The sequence below is a fragment of the Gopherus evgoodei genome, chromosome 1, assembly GCF_007399415.2.
Source record: "Gopherus evgoodei ecotype Sinaloan lineage chromosome 1, rGopEvg1_v1.p, whole genome shotgun sequence".
Lineage (NCBI taxonomy): Eukaryota > Metazoa > Chordata > Testudines > Testudinidae > Gopherus > Gopherus evgoodei.
In genome coordinates, this window is record NC_044322.1 from 277,267,129 (window position 1) to 277,290,986 (window position 23,858).

General features: G+C 39.6%; 1 protein-coding gene across 9 annotated transcripts in view; it reads right to left on the reverse strand.

Annotated features, from left to right (window-relative positions):
* CNOT4 (CCR4-NOT transcription complex subunit 4) overlaps positions 1-23,858 on the reverse strand; it is a 125,338-nt gene that overhangs the window by 26,859 nt on the left and 74,621 nt on the right. For 4 of the 9 annotated variants that reach the window (XM_030548438.1, XM_030548431.1, XM_030548432.1 and 1 more), the window contains 8 exons: positions 20,485-20,571; positions 19,788-19,889; positions 19,078-19,203; positions 14,271-14,404; positions 9,204-9,359; positions 6,003-6,060; positions 5,405-5,654; positions 2,311-2,808 (listed from right to left, as the gene is read on the reverse strand). In XM_030548438.1, the coding sequence (XP_030404298.1) occupies positions 2,311-2,808; positions 5,405-5,654; positions 6,003-6,060; positions 9,204-9,359; positions 14,271-14,404; positions 19,078-19,203; positions 19,788-19,889; positions 20,485-20,571 (1,411 nt within the window). The remainder of the gene's footprint in view (positions 1-2,310; positions 2,809-5,404; positions 5,655-6,002; positions 6,061-9,203; positions 9,360-14,270; positions 14,405-19,077; positions 19,204-19,787; positions 19,890-20,484; positions 20,572-23,858) is intronic. The other 5 variants (XM_030548440.1, XM_030548436.1, XM_030548439.1 and 2 more) reach the window with 3 other exon arrangements.

The following is a 23,858-nucleotide window of genomic DNA, read 5'->3' on the forward strand; positions in this document are numbered from 1 at the left end:
GTCCCTTGGACTAGCACCTTTAGCCACTCATCCAGGATAAACTATATCAAGTCACAGAGCTCAGAATAATTTTCAGTGTCTGAATGCACAAATAAATTTGATCTAATTTAGTGAAAAGTGAAAATATCTATTTGCATTGTTAGGCTGTAAGTGTAAACACCTTAATGAGGTAGCAAAAAACTAGAGACCCTCTTGTTTACTTTAAAGGGTGTGTTAAAAAAAATCAAAAAACCCTCGAGTTAATCATCATTTAACTTGAGGGAGCCAACTTCATTGTAAAGGCTAGTCTGGACACTCGCAATGTTTGTTCCAGGCTACAAATATTTATTTTACCCTTGAGAAGCCTAGGAAAAAGCCTGGAAATGATCGGGCTCTGGCAAGGATTCAGAGGACAAAGCAGAAGGAAGAAACTGCCAAAATTAGCTTCTGCACTTGAGTAGCAAAAATATGTAGTAAAAAGTTTCTAGGCCACTCGCCTTTAGATTTTCTTAATCATTAGATTAATAGAAACGTAGGGTCAGAAAGGACTGCAAGGGTCATCAAGTCTAACCCTCTGCCAAGGTGCAGGATTTGTGGTTTCTAAACCAGAGATTCTCAGATTGTGGTCTGTGGACCAGCAGTCGTCCACGAGCTCCATTTCAGGTGGCCCGTGGATAGTTCCCTCTAAGGTGTGCACCCAGGTGGCTGCACACAATAGAATGAAGCGTCATCCACTTAATTAGTGGAGCCACGCCTGCATGGCTCTGTAATTAGGTGCCTGGACCCTGGAGAAGATGCACATGTAAGGTGAGGTGGAGGCCTTAGGGGCGGGGGAGAATACGGAGTAGGTGGGAGGGTGCAGTGGAGTGAGAAGAGGGAATGGGGTAATTTGAGACATGCAGGGCTGTGGTGGCTAAAGACTACTTTCCCCAGCTCAGGGCTGTGGCAGCAGGGAAGAGAGGGAGAGATCACCCTCCTCCCCAGCAGGGGCTGCAGCAGCAGCAGCAGCAAGGGAGAGACCCCTCCCCATTCCCAGCCCCAAATCAGGGTCTGCTGCGGCGGAGGAGAGAGGGCACATCCATCGCATTAGAAAGGTAAGACTACTGATATTAAAATATGAGGTGTGTGCTTCTATTTGTAGATCAAAAACAATTAAGTGTTTTTTATATAGTGCTTTTATCCAAAGCACTTTACAATAATTAGCTTATGGTATAAACAACATTTGGAAAAATCATTAAGTGGCCCATGGAGACCCTCAGCAATTTTCAAGGGGTCCAGGGGAAAAAAAGTTTGAGAATCACTAGTCTAAACCATCCAAGACAGATGGCTATCAAGCATCCTTTTGAAAACCTCCAGTGAAGGAGCTTCCACAACCTCCCTAGGCTGTTTGTTTCATTGTCCTACTGTTCTTACACTTCAGAAGTTGCAACATATTTCTCCAAAATGCTCAAAGAAAATAGTGGCAATGTCTCAGAGCAGCTTTCCTCAACCCATGACTGCAAATGGCTTAGGAGACTTTTTCTTCCTTAAATTGCTAGTCATCTTGAAAACAAAATTCCATATAAATATATTTTTCCTGGAAAACACCTGTTGAGGCCAAATTATTAAAGGCAGCTTGGGAGTACAGGATGAGCTTCAAATCCCAGAAGTGAACCAGACCAATGTTCTGGCTATTTAGCCCTCTAGTCACAATGTGTTGTTGCAATAACCCACCAATCCAGCCATGGTCCAGAACTGGCCTGTTTTCTCTTAGGACATCAAAGATTGCATGTAAAACATTAAAACCATTTGGAGTGCAGAAATAAATGGCATGGACTGTTAAATATGCAGTTTGTTTTGCTTGTATGTGGAAGGGAACAATCTAGCCAAGACAGCTGGCCGGTGGCTTGATCCTTTAATGCTTGCAAATAATTTTTGCATATCTTTTTAAAACATGGGATTAGCACCTGCATGTTGATACTAGAGTCTGACTGGAATTCCAAGGCCTACTCTTCCTTTTAAGTTTTCATGGAAAGCCAGACCTTGGCAAGATTGAAGAACTGAAATATCACTCTCTTTTCAAATGAAATAATTGGGCACAAGATACTCCACCTTCCTTATAAAGCTCAATGTTACAAGGCTAAACATCCAATTAAACCTTCCAAAAAAAATCAAAGAGGGCCCATTTAAAACAATGTTTTAACAAACAAAGGGCCCCAGAAGAATCCCAGGATGACAATCACAGAAGCAGTCTAGCACTGGTAGCTGGCTATCCCCCTCCTCCCACCCTGGCCCAGAGAAGCTGAAGGCATGAATCAGGTGATACGTTCATGGTTGCCTTGGTTCACCTACCTGATATAGGGATCCCTCCCAGACCTGTGCTGTGTTGTGGCGGGAGAGTCAAGTCCAAGAAATTACTATTTGAGGTGGGATTTGCTGTGTGGTTCAAGTGCATGATGCTATTGCGTGGGAAGGCCATCCAAGGATAGCGAGCTGCTTGGCCTGGAAAACTGAAGGAGTTGTAAACTGCTCGGTGCTGTTGAAACTGCGGGAACCTCTGTGGCAAGACTGGAAAGGTGCTACTGAGAGAGTTGGCATTTGAGGGCGCAGCAGGATGCAGGAATCCAGACCCTGACCCTTTGGCGGTTGTAGTGTGCAGGGAAGGGTTCTGAAGAGATGTGGGTGAGAGGGAAGGCTGGTCTTGGACTGACAGTTCCTTCTCAATCAGGTCTGCTAAGGCTTTGCGGGTGATATCAAAGGGGTCAAACCCTAAGTCATCCTCTTGCTGTTTGGAGGAGCCAAACCCAAATGCCGCTTGCCAGTCTGTAGAGGAGGATACTGGGATGGTTTCTGTTGGAGGAGAAGAGGGATGAAATTTAACATCTGAACTAATCTCACCTCTTTAGTCTTTAATATTTCTGCAGTTTTCAGATCCAGTACTATTAAACGTCAACATCCAGTCACCTTTCATATTCATACATTTTTATGACATTGCTCCAAAAACATTTGGTATTTGAACAAGTGCTTTCACTTTCACAGCCCATCTTATCTTTCTATCTCACCCCTCTACAAACTAACTAGGAATTTGGGATGATTTGAGATATTACAGACAGGACTGATTTCACTGCAGGATACAGCAGAAACAGGTCTGACATGCAAAAAATGAAAGCCCTTACTGAAGATATTTATTTGGTAAGAGCAAAGAACAGAAATATAGGATGACTAAACCGGTGCTTGAACACAATATTGTTTGAGTTTTTACTAGTAAAAGTTTTCCACTGAAAAATGCATTAGTCAGAGTGACAAAGTGAAAATCCCTTAGTCTTATTAAATAAAGGTGCTGTTAAATTCAATAGTCTGCTTTCAGTTCTAATGTATTTCAGGGCTGATATGTAACAATTTTGTAGGAGGGGAAAATATTTCGCTTCTGGTACTTCTGAAAACAAGTACTGATGACTTCTGAGCAACACTGGGAAATATCTTGCAGAGTATAAACAAAACCAAATTACATGAATGAGTAAAATATGCACCTTGACAAGGGAAGTTGAAGAAAAATAGCTGTACTGTACATTTTGATAAGTGCTTTGAAGCACTGCTGTGGACACAAGTAACCAAAAACTCTTCTTCGCGTTTTCATTTCCTTTGTGTATATCTAGTTCATCTTACTGTTTATACATGTTTTAAAAATATTAAATTCATAGTCTCTGAACATTGGAAGCGGTCATTCAGTTTTTGGGGAAAGTATAACAGACAACATGCTGGAGACAGATTCTGAGCCAGCAAGTCCCCTTCTATAAGGCAGTATCACAAATGAGCATTTGCATGGTCTCCCTCTGTTGGGAGGGAGAAGCTGGAAACAACTGCTTAGAGGAGTACACATCATTATGAGAAGAGTGGAGAAAATTACGGAAATTGCTCTGTGCATCAGTTCTCAGAAGACTAGAACCTCAACTTCCACTTCTGTCCCCAATATGAGAATTAGAGACACACTAAGCATGAGGAAAGTAGATATTCCACATTTAGGCTTTGTCTACACTACCATTTTTGTCAGTTAAATTTTGTTTTTTTCCACACCCTTGACTGACATAAGTTTTATAGACAAAAAGTGTTGGTGTGGACAGTGCTATGTCGGCAGGAGAGGTTTTCCTGCCAACATAGCTAACAGCACTCGCTGGGGGTGGCTTAATTATGCCAGCAGGAGAGCGCTCTCCTGCCAGGAAAGAGCAGCTACACTGGTGACTTTACAGTGGCAGAGCAATAGTGATAGAGCTGTGCTGCTGCAAGATCCACAGTTTAGACATAACCTTAAATTTAAGTGGCAACAATCCATAAAGCACAAATGACAGAAGTGGAAACCAGATCTATGTTGCCTGGGAGTTCACCCACCACTGTTGCTTATTCCTTACATGATCAATCTCCAATACCTATCATTTTCTTAGTATGAATTTTGATGACAAAACAGGATGATCATGTTTTATTCTCTACCTGAATTGAAAAATGCATTAACTCAAGCAAAAAGCATTTTGATCTTGAACAAACATGTTTGGTAATACACTGCCTGGTAAATGAAAGATATCTACGAGGCAGAATTATTTAAAATATCTTGCAGGTTCCTATGGAACATCTATGTGCCATTAACCACTAGATACTTGTTATCACCACAGAGTATGTCTAATTTCAGTTCATGTACTTGATACAGCACAACATCCCATTCCTGTGAATGGATATTCTAAAAGAAACCATCTATGCAATAGCAGCAAAGAATCCTGTGGCACCTTATAGACTAACAGACGTTTTGGAGCATGAGTTTTCGTGGGTGAATACCCACTTCCTCAGTGCATCTGCTCCAAAACGTCTGTTAGTCTATAAGGTGCCACAGGATTCTTTTCTGCTTTTACAGATCCATACTAACACGGCTACCCCTCTGATACTTGACATCTATGCAATGTAGTTACCTCTCAGTGGCTGCAGCTGGCCCATGATTGTGTAGTCAAACACTGGCCAAAAAAGATGAAGACTAAGCTAGCTTGCATAACCATCAGCCAAAAATTCTGTCATAACTACTTCACTAAATATAATTACAAACCTGTGCATGCTGGATCTTCAGATTATAATATGAATATGGCTTTTGGTATATATTGCTCCTACCTCTCTGTGTTGTTCTATTATTTTAAGCAAAACATTTTGAACAACATGCTTTCAGCACTAAGATCTGTAATAAATTGTATTTTTAGCATTTAAAGCAGACATGAATACTACTGCACTAGATGCTCTGATAACTCCAACAAGCAGCTGGTATGCTGGGAAGAGTGATTTCTTGATAAGAATTAAGTAAACATGCATTTAGTTGACTCTCAAATGTAATTAAAATAATGGTGAGAAAAAAATAAAGAGGCATAAACTTCAAACATAAGTGACTTCCAATACCTTAACCAGGCTTTCATACCTGATGTGAAGAGGCTCTGTGGTTCTGGTGCTGTGGGCCAGTCATTAGAAGTCTGTGAAGAGCTGGGGAATGGAGGGAGCCCGCTTGGGATGGGGTTGGGGTGCCGGAAGTTGTCCGAGAACAGCGACTGTGACTCTGTTACAGCCCCTTCAAAAGGAGACCGCGCACTGTGATTGGATGAACTGATGGGTATGACTGGATTGGGTTTTGATAAACCAGGTGGTGGTGAAGGTGTGTCACTGTTTGTTATCTGGTGGCAGGGGAGAAAAAAATACAACAGAATAAGATATGTATCCTTAGACTTAGTCATTCCTTATTAATAAAACATTTTAAAATTCAGTCTGAAGACTAGAAAAATTCAGATTAAATTAAGATTACTTCTGTGAGCACAGAGTTTAAATGTCAAACAAATCAGCCTGATGCAGCCCATTTTTTGATCAAAAGACATTTAAAATTAGTCGACCGTTATCAAAAGAAACTAACATGCCACACTGATATTTCACAAAAAAATACGTCTCTTTCAAAATAAAGGTTGCAACTGAACATCAAACAAACAAATACAATTCACATTTACATAATGTTCGCTTTCAGGCCATACCTGCTGTGAGTTGTCACCATTTCCTATACTGAGAGCGTCTGAAGGTTTGTCGATAGGGCTGGAGAAAGGGATGGCGAGGGAAAAAAAAATCAAGTAAGATATATGCAAACATCAGAATAACCAAAGTGAACATAAGAAGCTGGTTTATTTTGTGGTATAAACACTTAGAACAGAAATTGCTCAAAACTAATTTCAAGAGATTATGAAGGAAAGTCCACCTATTGTTTGACGACTTCTTAAATCAGAAGTGTTCCAATTCTACCATTTGCCAAGTTTTAGTTTATAGCCATAGAGGTGTATTTCATACACTCTATTCTGCTTGTGCATTGTTCTACTGAGCAGCCAATGGTCCATCTGCAATCCCAAATTTGTTATCCTTCAATTCTGTACAAAAAATTTTTAGTACCATGGGTTTGTTACTGAGATGCACAAAGAACTTAGTTCCCCCTGTCCCTAATGTGTATTTCATGCTTATAAGAGGTATGAGATTAACTGCCTTGAAGACTGACATCCTTCATCTAGAGAAAGATATAGACAAGGCAGTGGCAGTTCAACTTCCCAGAATGGCTCGTCACTGGTCTTTCAACTTGGACCTGGACAACTACTAAGGTGGAGAGGGAGTTAAGTCTGCAGACTCAGAAAATCTGAGAAGAGGCAAGGTCTAAAAACAGAAGATAAATGCAGAGAAAAAATGAAAAACAAAGAGAAAAGGACAAAAATGCCACCTCAGAATCACTGCAGCCATTCTAAAAGATTCTGACAGCCATTCAGGAGCAGTCCGAAGTGCTCTGAATTCCATGCTAGCTTAGGGAATCAGTGTAGGTCCAGATGCAAAAGTCCCATAAATTCAGGCTATGACCACAAATATAGTATATCTACTCCTAGCATAGCAGAGGCTTGTACAAGTGTCAGACTGTACAGACCCAAATGATTGCCTCTGCAGAGAAAGAATATCAAAAGTAACATGAAGAACTTTAGAATATTATATTTTTATTAGAAAGCCACAGTTCAATACAGGTCAAATTACAAACACTGTATTTGGTGCAAAAGTAATTCATATTAACGTTGAGTTATTTTACTTAGGTGCAGCCATCTAGACCCCAGCCAGTTGTTAAAATGCCCAAACTTCACAGCAGCAGGACACCTATTATTGTACCAGGCCATTTGGCTAGCCAGAAAACACCATCAATTAAGAGATCAGAATTAAATTAAAAATTAATCAGAGAGCACAGGACTTGGGTAAAGGCAACTGCTGTGCTTAAGCACATTGGTTAAACCTTACACCAGAGATTAGAATTGGGCCTTAACTACTTTAAAATAATTTAGAAGGACAAAAATCACATAGGAACAGATATGTAGAAGATGCCTATTCCAAGGTAGTCCACTTAATTATTTCTTGCTCATCTCAAGCAAAATCAAGTTCTGTAAGAATAACTTATCCTATTTATGTTTTGAACAGAGATTTATGACAAAGGCTAATGCATATCTACAGCACAAGAATTCTGTTGCAAACTTCACTAAAAGCTTGTCTACACAAAGACGTGGAAAATTCATCCAAATTAACTACAGTAGCCTTATTTCACTATCTTAATTAACTTTGAAGTGAATTAAACTAAACCAAATTAAGGCCATTAATTCTGAACAGCAGTATCCACACAGGGATTTAATGTGGTTTTAACTAATCCACTTCACATTCACACCTTTAGTTAATTCAAATTAACATTCCTGCATGTCCTTATGTAGCCATGTCCTAAGTATTCAGTTCTTGGCCAAAAAAAAATGCTTAAATGATGTTCAGCCCTACAAAGACATTGACAATAATAGTATTGCTGCATCCTGAAGCAAGTATGTGATCGTTTATGACAATCCAATTGCTGAGAAGCAAAACAGATTATACTTGAGATCTATACAAAGGGTCTTTAAGTGAACAAGTTTTACAAGCTATAGTTACAACCCCATCAACAAACAAAACTATCAATGAATCCTTATATTTTAATAATTTTGCTTATATAGTGAATTCCATTCAGAAAGATCCCAGCACAGCCTATAATATGCTTGTCCACTGCTGAAATTCAGCCACCGCTGGAGTGAAACTTAGCAACTGTTTAGCTGCACACAGCAATAAACGACTGGAAGTGAAGAATATCAGAGTTAACTGAAACTAGAGGGGAAATTTTAGAAGCTAAATTACCTAATTGGAATTTGCCCAAGACACTTTGTTAACACTCCTACTCTTGGGTGAAGCACCATAGGATTTCTGAACACAAATGAGAATGACTCCTCTTACATCTCAACCAAAAGGTGTGACCTTCAAAAGTGAAATTTCTCTTATGCTAAGGTTTGATTCAATGCTGACCCAAAAAGGAAGAATAGCTGCTGAATCACCACCATTACATCTGTGATATTCGGGTTTTCCTTTTGTCTTCTCCCTTTTAAAACTTGCATTAGCCCAACCCAGTTTAGCCCAAGAGATCTAATGGAATCACAGCCTGTGGTGATATGATTGCAAGATGTAGCACAATCTGCCCAACAATGTTTATGATGGAAGTGGATACCAATAGTACTATAAAGAAATTCAGAGACCCGTATAACAGTATGTCGGGAAACTGTCAACCAAGTGGATGAGACTCCTTGGCACAAAGGAATTTCAGCAAACTGTGGTGCCCTGCCATTCATGCTAGTGTACAAAAACACAAGAAACCCTGAATATTGTGACTAAGTTCCTAGAACACATCAAGGTGAAGAGATGGTAGTATTACAATTTTTTACCTTTTGGGCCATCATAAGCCAACTTTTCAAAAGCCATCAACTAAAAGCCTCCTAATGCACTACAAGAATTATACTTTTCTTGAAGAACTTTTGAAGTTGTTCATAAATGTGGGGGACTTATCCCTGGCTAGGACATGCTTAGTGTGGGAAGCTTCTACACAAGCTTCCCGTAACTGTAGTGCTGCCAATTCACCTCAATCCTTACTTGCACCATCACCTATTATCTTAGCTCTAGGATTTTCCCAAACTGTCACACATGCAGTGTTTTTGACATGGGGTAGAGGCTAGGCTGAGCCCAAACTAGTTTCTGTATGTGACCTAATGAAATTTTGAATCCAGCTCTCCAACCAGAGAGGCTGGAGAACCATCCCTCCACACCATTAAGTGAGAGAGAAAGCAAGCTAGCTAAAGTATAAAAGGCAGCACAATTACCCGAAATCTGAGTCTGGACCATCTGGAGTCATGTGTTCTGGGTCTGTGCCATTTTCTAATATAGGAGGCGTTTTCCTGTGTTCCATTGTTAAACCGTTGGCTGATTTACTTGAACTCTGTAATGATGGCCAGGCATCTTTGTTATTACTGTTGGGTCTGGAAAAAGGCAAGAGTGAAAAAAAGAAGAGTTCAAGTTATGAAGAAAGTGTTCTAAAAAAATTTAAACACTGCGGAAATTAATCCTTGTACCAGACAGTCCATAGGAATGGAATTATCTGGGCATATCTTTCAACTAGATTTTAATGCCAATGGGTAAAAAAGGCTCCTCAAGAGAGGAGATTGAAGGAAACAGTTCTGCCCACTGATTAGATAATTGGACTGCCTACATTGGAGTCCAAACTTGCTCAACTGTAAAATATCCATTTACACAGCTTCCAGTACAAAAACCCATGGGCTTGCTCTCAGTTAAAGCTTCTCTTCACTGTATCCCAGAAGTATTTAGTAGTTTTATAAACTGATGTTTTTTTTTCCCCTGAAAATCTTCCACATCCCACCATATCCCTGAGGATTTTCCCAGGCTGGCCTGAGAGAGCTGCAATTGAATTTGGTTGCCTGCCTGATGGTCCACAGCACCATCATTAGACCATGAAATTAGCCACTCCAGCACACTTTAAAGCAATCTATCCAAGTTACTGCCCAGTTCACTTCTTTTAATCTAAAACCTGTATCATTTCCTCTACAAAACAAAAGTAGAGTTCACTCCATGAAATGTATCTGATCCGGAAGAATGACTTCAGAGTGAGTAGTCAAAGTGGAAGTTATTTACTGCTGCAGGGAATTACATCATTAGACAACACTTCAGCCAGTTTCCATGTGTCTATTTGTAAAAGTACATTTATCTAATAAATATCAGCTAATACCACAACACAAAACCTATTCATTTCTGACCCCCTTCATTTTTTCCTATTGTTCTTTCCTATCCACTTTAGAAAACAGCATCCTATTGGAGGCAAGCGATTGCACAGTGTGCAAGTGCTTCGTTGTAAAAAGGCATACACTAAAAGCCGAGTCTTATACACCTACTTTCTGTTCAAAAGTATAACAGACTTACTGCATGCCCAAGCATTCATTCCACACATACAGGTGGATTTAACAAGTTCTTAACTGAGATCAGGAAGATTCCTATGGCTCTTTAGCTACAGCACTGTCTTCCAAATTCCTATTTAGCCTCAATATTTCATTATAATTCTGGCTGTCCCCACACCTCAGATATTGCAAGATTTGCTATTTTGTCTCCATCTACTGTTCTCTTTGTGGGTCAACTCCTATGTACATTTAAGTTATGCACAAATGAAAGATTTGACCTAAAACTCATCTTAGATCTCTACACCTTTGAGAGAAGCGGTTAAATACAGCACCCTATCAACTCCCTCTCGCCAAATTGAGAATCAATTTATATTACATCTCATGTCATGATTAAAAATTTTCTTTTTGCCCTATTTACCATTCTATCCTGATGCAAGAGACTAATTTTTAACCCAGACAAAACTTCAAATTAATTCTAGTGTAGATGCGACTTCAGACTGCAATGGGCATTTCCTCCTTCCTCTCCCTCCAAAAAAAGGTCTAATGGGTTAACGGATCCCAAAATATGTAAAATCATAGCATAGACTTTCCTGTGAAAACAAAATGTTTTAAAGTGCTCATGAAAGCTAAATGCTTATAAAGAGCTGTTCTCCAGCAAGAATCCCATACCCTAGGTGCTAGTGACAAACATCTTTAGTGTTACAAGAAAGCATCAATCATTTTGGCCCATTAAAAACAAGTTTGAGGAAAGCGGAGGAAGAAAAAATGAGGGCCAGAACTGTTTAAAATCAACCCACTATCAGCATCCCATATTTTAAATGAATACAATCGTCATTACCTCTACTGTATAACTAAGGAATGCTGTGCCTATAGGTACTTTTTACATACACACCCCCACACAGGTGGAAATTACAGCATTTGCCTTTCACACAAATGAGGAGGAAAAATAGCGTGAAGAGGGACTTCCACACTGGAACAAACTTGGAAAAAGAAAACGTTTATACAAAGAGTTTTTGCCTAGTAATTATGTTCTCTACTATTACTGCAGGCTTACATTTGAACACATTTCTCACAGCTCAGCTTCTGCTTGATCCCTCAGTGAAATCCTAACACCAGACAGTCAAGAGAATGATTGTGAAATTGTTGATTCAGATGTAGAATCTAACAGGAGAAAGACAGTAGCATATCAAAGAATCAGACAAATGAGAAGCTGTTTATAAGTAGAAAATTGTGAAGGGGTTAGCTATTTAAATATGATTAGTCTATAATTTAATCAGCTCTCAAACTACATATGGTCATGTCTGATTAATATTTGAATGAAGATCTCCAACTTCCTCACTGCTGAAAGGACACTGGCAATCCAGACAATACTGTCCACCACTCCACATCAGTACCGAATCCATTTCCCACTGTAGTTATACATTTCAGATGAATGACAAACTGAAGTTCAGTCCACTTGCAGTCAAAGTATCTCATGGCATTTTTCACAAGTGCCAGGATGGCAGCTCTGGGACCAGGCCAGATTCCAATGCTCATAACTGCTTTCCAACTACTTGAATTCCTGCAGCAGTTTCAGATCGAGCAATTCTTCACTTCCTGTTCTGTAACATCTTGTGCTGGGATCCCATCAGGTTTCAAGTTAAGCAGGACTGGTTCAGACCCTGGATGTGAAACCCATCAACACAAATCTTGCAAAAGTTGGTGTGTTGGGTTAACTTGGTTGCATTCTTCCCTCCAAGTTAGTATTGAGCCAAAGGCTCAAGATATGACAATAGGTGTCAGTGCTTCAGATGAGAAACTGGAGATCCCGATCACTTGCAATCATTAAAGATTATGACACTTCCTGTAAGAGTAGGCAAAGATAATCCTAGTCTCTTAGCCAGAGTCCAACGCTGGCAGACAGAACGTAATTATCCAAACTCCCCTGGCTGTTTCCTTTTGATATGGTTTTCTTCATTTTCTTGCATAAACTGTTGTACAGTGCTGCTGCCAGAATTCATTTCAGTAGTGGGTGAACAAGCCCACAAAGAAATCTGATCCTCAATCAGAAGTGCTATATAAAATGTAAGGCACATTTTAAAAGTTTACCCCCAGTATGAAAGTCCCTTCCTGAATGGAAAATAGTTCATAGCTCCCATTTGTTCATCTTAAATTTAAGATGTTTAGCAAACACACCAGCTAATTGTTTTAGCTTTTGATTTATATTCTTGTATGGCTGTAAACTACTGGATGAAAAAAAACTTAAGAGGTGGCTTTTGGAAAGTAGACAGCTGAAAAATATCTAACACGCAGTATTGGGAAGACAGATGAAAAGAAAAAAAGTTACAATTCAAATATTTAACCACCATTTATGTTTGCTAGGATTTAGCGCCAAGGATATTTCACGCCAGGTGCCTGTTTCTCAGCCAAAGGTAAAAGAAAAGATGAAAGTTCAACTGTTTCACTTTGAATTTCCATGATTTTTAGGGGCTGTGTACACTTAGGGCTTGGCTATGCTTGCGAGTTACAGCGCAATGAAGGAGCTCCAAGTGTATTAGCTCACTACCCATCCACACTGGCAAGGCACGTAGAGTGCTCTGACTCTGTAGCTACAGCACTGCTGGTACTCCACCTCGGTGAGTGGAATAACGTTTGCTGCGCTCCCCCTGGAGCGCTGCGGCGCCAGTGTGAACGAGGTGTTGCATTACTGTGTTCTGATTGACCTCTGGAAACATCCCATAATCCTCTTAAGTCAAGTGGCCACTCTTGTCATTGTTTTGAACTCGCTGTAGGAATGCGAACATGCCCTTTCAAAGTTCTGTTTCTGACAGCTGGCTGCTCATCTGCCCCAGGACAAAGGAATGCTGCTTGCTATGAGGGCGGGGGGAGGGGCGGGTCCTGTTGCTTTCTGAACTTACAAGACAGCATGCTGACACGCTCTCAGACCCCCAAATCCCACTCTCTCCCCCTCCACATACACACAACACACACCCTGTTGCACTCCAGCCCATCCCCTTCATTTGAAAAGCACATTGCAGCCACTTGCATGCTGGGATAGCTACCACAAAGTATTGCTCTTTGGGGCCTTGCAAGAGCTGCTAACTTGACGATGCCAGTGCGCTTCCAGCTAAGAGTGTAAACACTTGACAGCATTTTTCCTGCTGCCGTCTCCAAAGGCTGGTTTAACTCCCAGCACTCTATGACTGCAAGTGTAGCCATGCCCTTAAAACACTGCAGCAGCATAGCTGCACCACTATAGGGCTTCAGTGAAGATGCTACCTATGCTGATGAGAAGGGTTCTCTAGCAATCATAGGTTCTTCACCTCCCCAAGAGGTGGCAACTAGGTCACTAGGAGAATTCACCCATCAACCTATCACTGTCTACACACAAGAAGCTAGGTCCATTTAATTGCATAGCTCAGAGATGTGGATTTTTCACACTCCTGAATCACCCAGTTATATGGACCTAATTTCCTAGTGTAGACTAGACCTTAGTCTGTGTTCAAATCTTAACACTGAAGTATGTTAAATATTATACAAAACATCAAATATTTGGACATTTCAGCCACCGTGACAGCAGAGACTGCCCTCTTATCACAAAGCAAATGCCACACTAGCTATAATTACCAAGAATTTGCTGCTCAACAATATTCACTGAACTGCATTAATGTTATTGCAAAAATTGTGAAAATATTAAATAAAACCCTTCTGATACCTGCTTCAAAACGATGACAGCTTGTTTGGAGTTAATGTGCACAAATCCATCTGATACAAGAAGGGGGAATCCTTTCATTTATCAAACAAGATTCAGCATATGTTATGACTAGAATGAAGTACTGCATAATCCTGCATGTGTATGTGAGCAAAAATTTGAGATGGAACATTCCATATCTTCCATCTTAAACAGCAAGCATTGGGTGAGATGGGAGAGAGGACCAGGAATTTTAATGGAAATAACTTTAAAAGGAAAGTCTTGTCAGTCAGTCTGGAGTCTGTACTTACACATCATACCTCTGCAGTGCTGTCACTTTGTTTTTGTTCTTGTCAACTGTACCCGTAGACAGCTGGAGGAAGTTGGGGTTTAGTTTGTATAATTCTTGCAGTAGCTTCTGTTCATATTCTTGGTGTTTACCCGCCTGGGGAAAGAGTTAAAGTTTTCAATGCAACCTGAGTTGAAGTTCATATTCCCTCCCTGATTTGAAAGATCTTGGGGCACAAAACTATAAGGCTTTGCTTGGCTCTCTAATAGAAAGTTTAGGCTCCCAATTTTGCAGTCAAAAGGTTATTCCAAGGAGTCAGAGGCTTATGCTCCCAGATATACTCAACCAGCTGAATTTGCCAAATTGCTTGCTCTTTTTTAATATGAAAATTATTCTCTCTCTTTTGGTACCTTTTAAAGCAGAAAAATCAGTTTACTCAAGCCTTCCTAGGACTTATTCTCCAGGTCAAGCAAAAACGTTTGCTGTAGTACAGTCCAAATAAAGTAAGCTTCCAAGAGAAGTGTGTAGTCTGCATTTTACATCTCCCTAAAGTATATTAAGCTCTCTAGAGGGAAGAAAGAGATAGTCTCTTAACTTCAAAGAGTTTCTTTGCTGTTGTAAACAGTTCTGCATTCCAAGGACTATTTCAAAAGCATCACGCAGCTGTCAATAGGGTAAGAAAAAGCACTCTGGTTAGTGTGACTGGGGATTGTTCAATACAGAAGTGGATTTCTGCACAGCGAAGAATTACAGGGAGACGAGCATGCTGCTTTCAGGAACTGGGGAGATTGCTATGCCTGAATTATTCATACTGTGCAGACTCTACTTCTGAGTGAGGAAGGGGATGAAATTCTTTCAATCCAGGTCTATCCTTCTGCATTCCTAGAATATATTAGAACAGTTTATTTAAAGTTTATTCAATCTAATGCCGAGTAGCTTTTCTGTTTTCTTTATTTTTTGAGAGAAGGCACGTAAGAGTGACAATTGAAATAGGGTTAGACTAAACATTAAAACATTTTGCCTTTTCTCTTGTCCAATAACCAAAGCTGTCCAAATTTGAAGGAAGTTTTTGGTATGAGTCTTGGTTAGAATGGTTACAATGTAATATTACATGCTAGTTAAATATATTTAAAATAATTTTAAATTAAATCTAAAGTTGCAAAATACAAACAACTTGAATTTAAAATTCCCAGTCACTTGTGCCCAGTGACCCTCGACACTATGATAGGCACTTTAGAAACAGAAGCAAAAAGACCTCCTGTGAAATTAGAGCTATATCATTACGCAAGTATCAAGTGTTCACTATACCTTTAATAGTTATTTTGTACACAGTGTCATGAAATGTTATGTCTAATGATGCATATTATGGGGTATGATTTCTAAAACACTCAAACTTGTTGTGCACTAACCAGTCCAAGTAGACCCTAAATATTCCCCAGTAAACTTTAACATAGTACTGTTTCAAACAGCATTAGGCTGAAATGCACCAGGAAACCTAGTGTGCACCAGCAGGGTCTACACAGATTAATTAATGTGCAAAGCATTAGTGCATTTTACAAATCACTCCCCCCCCAATGGTGCACATTGCCAACTCATGTAAATAGCCCTCAGTTATACCCAACAAGGTTAAAAAAAATGCAGATAAATACAATTAAACTATTCATGACAATATCAAGTCATCCCAGAAATACTGTACTATATTACAACTCAATCAAAAAGTAACCTTTAGCCTTACATTTTTTAAAACGGCAGAAATATTGTTTCTCATTTTAAATCATTTCATATGAAACTAAAAAGTACCAGGAGAGAGACAGTCCTTACTTTATTTACCTTACTAAGGCTCACTCAAACAATACTGATTATGCAACCCACTTCCACTAAGTATGATAGGCAATCCAATCAGAGTTGGAAACCTTATGTACTTCTTCAGTGATACAAGACTTCTCTAAAGTCTCCAAATCAGGCAAAGTTTAAAAAATTATACTCAGTTTTTAATGACACCATCACATTATTTTGATCTATACTCAAAAGGCAATCCTTCAAAGCCCACACCTTCAGTCATGAAAGTCAAGCTACTGGATTATGGGAGGAGCAGAAACCTGTATGCTTTCCTTCCAAGCCCTAAACAAAAACCACTTTTCTAAGAAGTTCATGATAATCATGAACTTAACATTTGGTTAATGCATCCTAACCTACAGATGTATTACGCTCTAATAAATTACCCTCATAACATCTTAATACTCTTCCAAATGCTTAGCACCCATTCATGATACACAGTAGGAAATATATTCAACTGTTTAAGATTTCATAAAAACAGTCCCACAATCGTTGAGAATTTGAAAGTAGAAGAGAACTTGGGTGAAAGTGATCATGAAATCATAGAATTTGCAATTCTAAGGAAGGGTCGAAGGAAGTATCGCAAAATGTAGACAATGGATTTCAGGAAGGCGGATTTTGGTAAGCTCAGAGAGCTGATAGGTAAGGTCCCATAGGAATCAAGACTGAGGGAAAAAACAACTGAGGAGAGTTGGCAGTTTTTCAAAAGGACACTATTAAGGGCCCAAAAGCAAGCTATTCCGATGGGTAGGAAAGATAGAAAATGTGGCAAAAGACCACCCTGGCTTAACCACAAGATCTTGCATGACCTATAAAATAAAAAGGAGTCATAAAAAATGGAAACTAGGTCAGATTACAAAGGATGAATATAGGCAAATAACACAGGAATGTAGAGGCAAGATTAGAAAGGCAAAGGCACAAAATGAGCTCAAACTAGCTATGGGAATAAAGGGAAACAAGACGACTTTTTATCAATACATTAGAAGCAAGAGGAAGACCAAGGACAGGGTAGGCCCACTGCTCCGTGAGGAGGGAGAAACAGTAACAGGAAACTTGGAAATGGCAGAGATGCTTAATGACTTTTGTTTCGGTCTTCACTGAAGTCTGAAGGAATCTTTAACATAGTGAATGCTTATGGGAAGGGGGTAGGTTTAGAAGATAAAATAAAAAGAGTAAGTTAAAAATAACTTAGAAAAGTTAAATGCCTGCAAGTCACCAGGGCCTGCATGAAATGCATCCTAGAATACTCAAGGAGTTAATAGAGGACGTATCTGAGGCTCTAGCTATTATCTTTGGAAAGTCATGGCAGACGGGAGAGATTCCAGAAGACTGGAAAAGGGCAAATATAGTGCCCATCTATAAAAAGGGAAATAAAAAACAACCCAGGAAACTACAGACCAGTTAGTTTAACTTCTGTGCCAGGGAAGATAATGGAGCAAGTAATTAAAGAAATCATCTGCAAACACTTGGAAGGTGGTAAAGTGATAGGGAATAGCCAGCATGGATTTGTAAAGAACAAATCATGTCAAACCAATCTGATAGCTTTCTTTGATAGGATAACGAGCCTTGTGGATAAGGGAGAAGCGGTGGATGTGGTATACCTAGACTTTAGTAAGGCATTTGATACGGTCTCGCATGATATTCTTATCAATAAACTAAGCAAATACAATTTAGATGGGGCTACTACAAGGTGGGTGCATAACTGGCTGGATAACTGTACTCAGAGAGTAGTTATTAATGGCTCCTAATCCTGCTGGAAAGGTATAACAAGTGGGGTTCCGCAGGGGTCTGTTTTGGGACCGGCTCTGTTCAATATCTTCATCAACGACTTAGATGCTGGCATAGAAAGTACGCTTATTAAGTTTGCAGACAATACCAAACTGGGAGGGATTGCAACTGCTTTGGAGGACAGAGTCAAAATTCAAAATGATCTGGACAAATTGGAGAAATGGTCTGAGGTAAACCGGATGAAGTTCAATAAAGACAAATGCAAAGTGCTCCACTTAGGAAGAAACAATCAGTTTCACACATACAGAATGGGAAGAGATTGTCTAGGAAGGAGTATGGCAGAAAGATCTAGGGGTCATAGTGGACCACAAGCTAAATATGAGTCAACAGTGTGATACTGTTGCAAAAAAAAGCAAACATGATTCTGGGATGCATTAACAGGTGTGTTGTAAACAAGACAGGAGAAGTCATTCTTCTGCTCTACTCTGTGCTGGTTAGGCCTCAACTGGAGTATTGTGTCCAGTTCTGGGCACCGCATTTCAAGAAAGATGTGGAGAAACTGGAGAGGGTCCAGAGAAGAGCAACAAGAATGATTAAAAGTCTTGAGAACATGACCTATGAAGAAGGCTGAAAGAATTGGGTTTATTTAGTTTGGAAAAGAGAAGACAGAGGGGACATGATAGCAGTTTTCAGGTATCTAAAAGGGTGTCATCAGGAGGATGGAGAAAACTTGTTCACCTTAGCCTCTAATGATAGAGCAAGAAGCAATGGGCTTAAACTGCAGCAAGGGAGATTTAGGTTGGACATTAGGAAAAAGTTCCTAACTGTCAGGGTAGTTAAACACTGGAATAAATTGCCTAGGGAGGTTGTAGAATCTCCATCTCTGGAGATATTAAAGAGTAGGTTAGATAAATGTCTATCAGGGATGGTCTAGACAATATTTGGTCCTGCCATGAGGGCAGAGGACTGGACTCGATGACCTCTCGAGGTCCCTTCCAGCCCTAGAGTCTATGAATTGTCTTACAAACCTTTAACTATCCAATACTTGGGAGGACTGACTCCTTTTGAGCTTGTAAAAAATAGCACTTATTGATAAACCACCAGCACCCAATTGGCTAAATATCTTTTGAGTTTAAAAAAAAAAAGAGTTTTGCCATGATAATATTTAAAGGTTGGCTTCACTACACTTTAATATAAGTCATACACAGGAAAAAAAACAGACATTTACGCTACAATTTAGGATCCTCCTTTTTGTGCGCATCTACCTGCATCTCCTCTTTTGTGAAACTGGCTGCTTCGTCTCCCAGCTCATGTAGATACATACAGTCAGGTTTTGGACACTGCATGTTCTTTAGGAAATAACTGCAATATTTTGTTGTACCTAAAGATGCCTGTAGGAGAAAAAAGTGAGACTGAGTAGCTGAGCTAAGCACAGAAAGCTAGAAGCCACATTTCAAGCACAATAATCCTCCTCAATTTAACAGAGGTCTCAGAAGACAATATACCTTCATAAAAATTGGAGTTCATCAAAACAAGTTTTTTTGATAAGGCCTAAATAGGATATCAGTAACACGAGAGAGACTCGGATATCCAGGGTCTGGATAATCAGAACACTTCAAAATCAATTTTCATCACATAAAATAAAAGCAGGACAGACCAAAGCTGAGTAGAGATTTACTTTCATATTTGTAAAGGTAGGGCCAAAGGAAAAAAAAAATCTCAATTACAAGCTAGTATTTTCTGAGTTAATCCCCTATTCATTTCTGAGCCCTCCCACAAAAACACTGGGCACAAGAGCTCAAACTCAAGACACTTGGATTCTATGACCAGCTCTGCTGGTTTATATAAATACCGTGTCTAACTGGATGTTTTTATTGAGTGAAATATAGCAACATAGCTGAAACAGATTTTTAGAATCTGCACTAGATGTTAATGTCCTTACATGTGCTAATCACAGAATGCAAAACAATACTACCTTAAGTGTTCTGCCATCTACCACCACGTTATTGACGCACTGTATGGCTCTGAGAGCATCTTCTGATCGGATGTAGGTTACGTATGCACTTGCACTCGGACCCTAGAGAAAGAATTTAACAATGTGGAATTCTTTCTGGTTAATTTTTCTTTTTTTTAATTATTCCTTTACTATCTGGCTAAATTCAAAACTAGACATTTAACAAAGTTTAAAATTAGATTTATTTTAAATCAAACAATTCATTTACTTGAAATATAGTAAATGTGAAGGTCTGAAAAAAGGAAGCTTAAGGCTCTCAAACATTTGTTAAAATGTTAAAGCTTATTGAAATATGGTTTATTAAAGTACTTGGTAGCTGGAAATGAAATAGATACCACAATATTATTCCAGAGGGCTTTTCTGAAGATTCTCTTTATCTTTTGCTTTCTTCCTACCACCACCTCCATTATTTTGTAGACACTTTCCAAGGATTGCATGTGCAAAGTCATTTAAGGATACAATCAATATTACTCTATGTACTTTGTTGCTGTAGTATTAATTCTCCAATCCCCAGTCCCACAACCTGCCATGATAATTAGTCTCCACTCAATCAGGAAAATGTAGCCCAGATTATTCTTGAACCCATAACTCCTGTCATGAACAGTGCCACCACAATACCATTGCGGCAAAAGCCCAAGAGCCTCCTATCATGGCTTACCTGTGAGCCTGCATATGATGTGCTGTTGTTGATGACAACTTTATGTATTTTACCAAACTTCCCAAAATATTCTGGCCGCTTCAAAACCTGCAGGAAGAATGAGTAAATTAAACAGACATATTGGGAAATTAATAGCAACTCAAATGATATTGCTTATTCATTAAAAAAATTAATCCTTTACTTAGTTTTGCAATTAAGATCTTAACTAGTGAAAATGAGAGAGGACAAAATCATATAGATATGTTTGTTCTGAGAACCTTCAATTAAAAAAAGGATTTACATTCCTTTTTTTAAATTTTGGTAACATTGACACTGCCCCAAAAAGCCAGGATGACAGGCATTCAGCATATCTTCACTTGCATCTTCTAGCTCCTTTTCTAACTCAAGACATCCAAATCCTGCAATAATCAGCTAATGCCTACTACAGAGGGTTGCCCCTTCAGTGCATATACCACACAATTATGTAATAGCTACCCCAGAACTTGACTGGAGCACAAAGCTAACCCATGGGTGATCAGGTTGATCTAATATTTTCCCATGTTTTAAAGATACATTTTGTAATTTCTGGAGTAAGGAAACAATTGTATTAATGCTAATTTTAAAAGCTGACTTGAAAACTCATCTACGGAGACCCTGGCACATTGAGACAAAATTTTGTGAAACTCCTTTTTAACTCTTCACAATCAGTTTTGGGACTTAGCCATCTTGAGTAATTTCTAATAGCCTGCAAATTCTGCCACCTCATTGTTCATACCCTATTCCAGATCATCTATGAATATGTTGAACAGCATAGGTTCCAGTACAGGTGCTTGGGGGAACCACACTATTTACCTCTTTCCAGAAAAGTGACTATTTATTCCTACTCTTTGATTCCTATCATCTTTTAATCAGTTACTGAACCATGAGAGGATCTTCCCTCTTATTCTCTGACTGCTTACTTGCTTAAGAGCCATTGGTGTGAGATCTTGTCAAAGGCTTTTTGCAAGTCCAAGACCACTATACTCACTTGCTCACGCTTGTCCCCATGCTTGTTTACACCTTCAAAAGAATTCTAACAGATTGATGAAGCACGATTTCCTGATACAAACTCTGTGCTGATTCTTCTCCAACATATGTTCATCTGTGTCTGATAATTCTGTCTTTACTAAAATTTCAGTCTATTTGCCTGGTACTGAAAGAGACTGGAGAAGGGCTAACGTAGTACCCATCTTTAAAAGGGGGGAAAAGGAGGAGCCAGGGAATTATAGATCAATCAGTCTGACCTCAATACCTGGGAATCTACTAGAAAAATGTATAAAAACATTCCATTTGCAAATACCTGGAGGATGAAGGCATACTCACTAGCAGCCAGCATGGATTTACTAAGAATAAATCATGCCAAACCAACTTGATTTCCTTCTCTGACAATGTTATGGGTTTGGTGGATGGGGGAAATGTAGTGGACATAATATACCTAGATTTTAGCAAGGCTTTTAACATGGTCCCATGTGACATTGTCCTAATTAAGCTGGGGAAGTGCAGGCTTGGTAGAAGTACTGTTAAGTGGATACATAACTGATTAAACAGCCACAAAAAGAGTAACTACTAATGGTATAATGTCAGATGGGAAGCAGGTCTCAAGTGGGGTTCCAGAGGTGAGTGACAAAGATTATCAAAGGGATGGAATGCAAGCCACATGAGCAAAGGCTGAAGGAACTAGGTCTGTTTAGTTTAGAAAAGAGGAAATTAAGGGACATGACAGTGGTCCTCAGATACTTAAAAGGCTGCCATAAAAGAAGATGGAGAAAAGTTGTTCTGTTGCCACAGATGACAGGACAAGAGGCAATGGTTTCAAACTACAGCACAGCGGATTTAAAATAAATGTCAGGAAAAACTTAACTGTAAGAAGAGTAGGACAATGAACCAATTGTTTACAGAAGTTGTGCAATCTCCTTGCCTGGAAGTTTTCAAAGAGGCTGAATAACCATTTATCTTGGATGGTTTAGACACAACAAATCCTGCATCTTGTAAGGAGGTTAGACTAGATGAACCTTGTAGCCTCTTCTAACCCTATGGTTCTATGAAGTTAGGCTTCTCAACCTGCAATTGCGAGGATGATCTCTGGAGCAGTTTAAAGAGCTTTCCCCTCCCCCACAGCAAGGGGCTGTCTTATAGCAGAATCCATGTAGTGCCACTCCGCAGAGGAACATGATATAGGGAGCTCATGCAAGGGAGGCACACCTCCTACACACTAGAAGGCACTCAGCTGTGTAGTAGCTACCTGTGCAATGATGGAGTTTGCAGAGGGAATTGCAGTATCAATCCACTGGCCACTGCCCTCTCCCAGGAAGTGTAGAGGTAGATGAAGCAGCAAGTTGCATATCCAGTTCTGAGGCTGGATATGCAACTATGGAGTGGCTCTGCGTCTAAGGAACAGCATGAGAGAAGTGAAAGGGGGTACTTTCCCTCCAAGTCAAACCACAGAGAAATTCTGCAGTGCACAGTCCAGTAGTTAAGACTGCATACTGGGGACAGGATTTGGGCCTTGGTAATTCACATCTGTACTCAAAAACCATCTGAAGTTTCAGGAAGACAGAACTACATTTATCACTTTTGGAAGGTTCTCTGCAGCTATGAAGGTTAGAAACTTTTTAAAATTAAAGCAAAAAATTATAGAAAGTGGTGGGTACACTCCACTAACCAGAAAATTTTGTACTCCTCTTCAATGAGGAGTGGAGTGATAAAAGGTAACGGCCCAGCAATTTAGGCAATTCAGTTCTTTTGTCCCCATACTTAACCCAGATGCTTAGATCTCCCTTCCTACGTTTGGATTTTATTTCCCCTCCCAGATAAGGCTGCCATAAGAAAATGCAACTGAATGGAGGCAATACTGGGAAGTACTTCTACCAGTCTGATCTATCAGTGGAACAGCAGGGGGATTCCCTGGCCCCATCCGCTAATACTTAACTATTTCAATGTGAAGGTGTCTGCCACTTGCCTCCAGTTGCATGTATTCAATTGAACACCTGCTGCAGCAGGCATCTGGACCAAATGAGACTAAGAGGGACACCACCACCACTCTAAAAGTAGGGAAAAGCCACTTGCAATGGAAAGTGGTGCTGCAGCTGTGGGTCTAGCACAGGTAAAGCTCATTATATATCCAAATCCTTCAGCTCATTTTATGTTGAAGAAACCAAAAAAGGTTAGCGTACCTAGTACTACCAGAAACAAAAACAATGAACAGATGATGAGGTTTGAAGGTGGGAGGAATTTCATCCACGCCCTTAAAGTGAAGGGACTCTACACATCAGAGCAGCCATTTCTAGACAATTGTTTTATCTGGCATTCAGTAAAAACCAACATGCAGTTTGCCATCCAAGTGAAGCACAAGGATA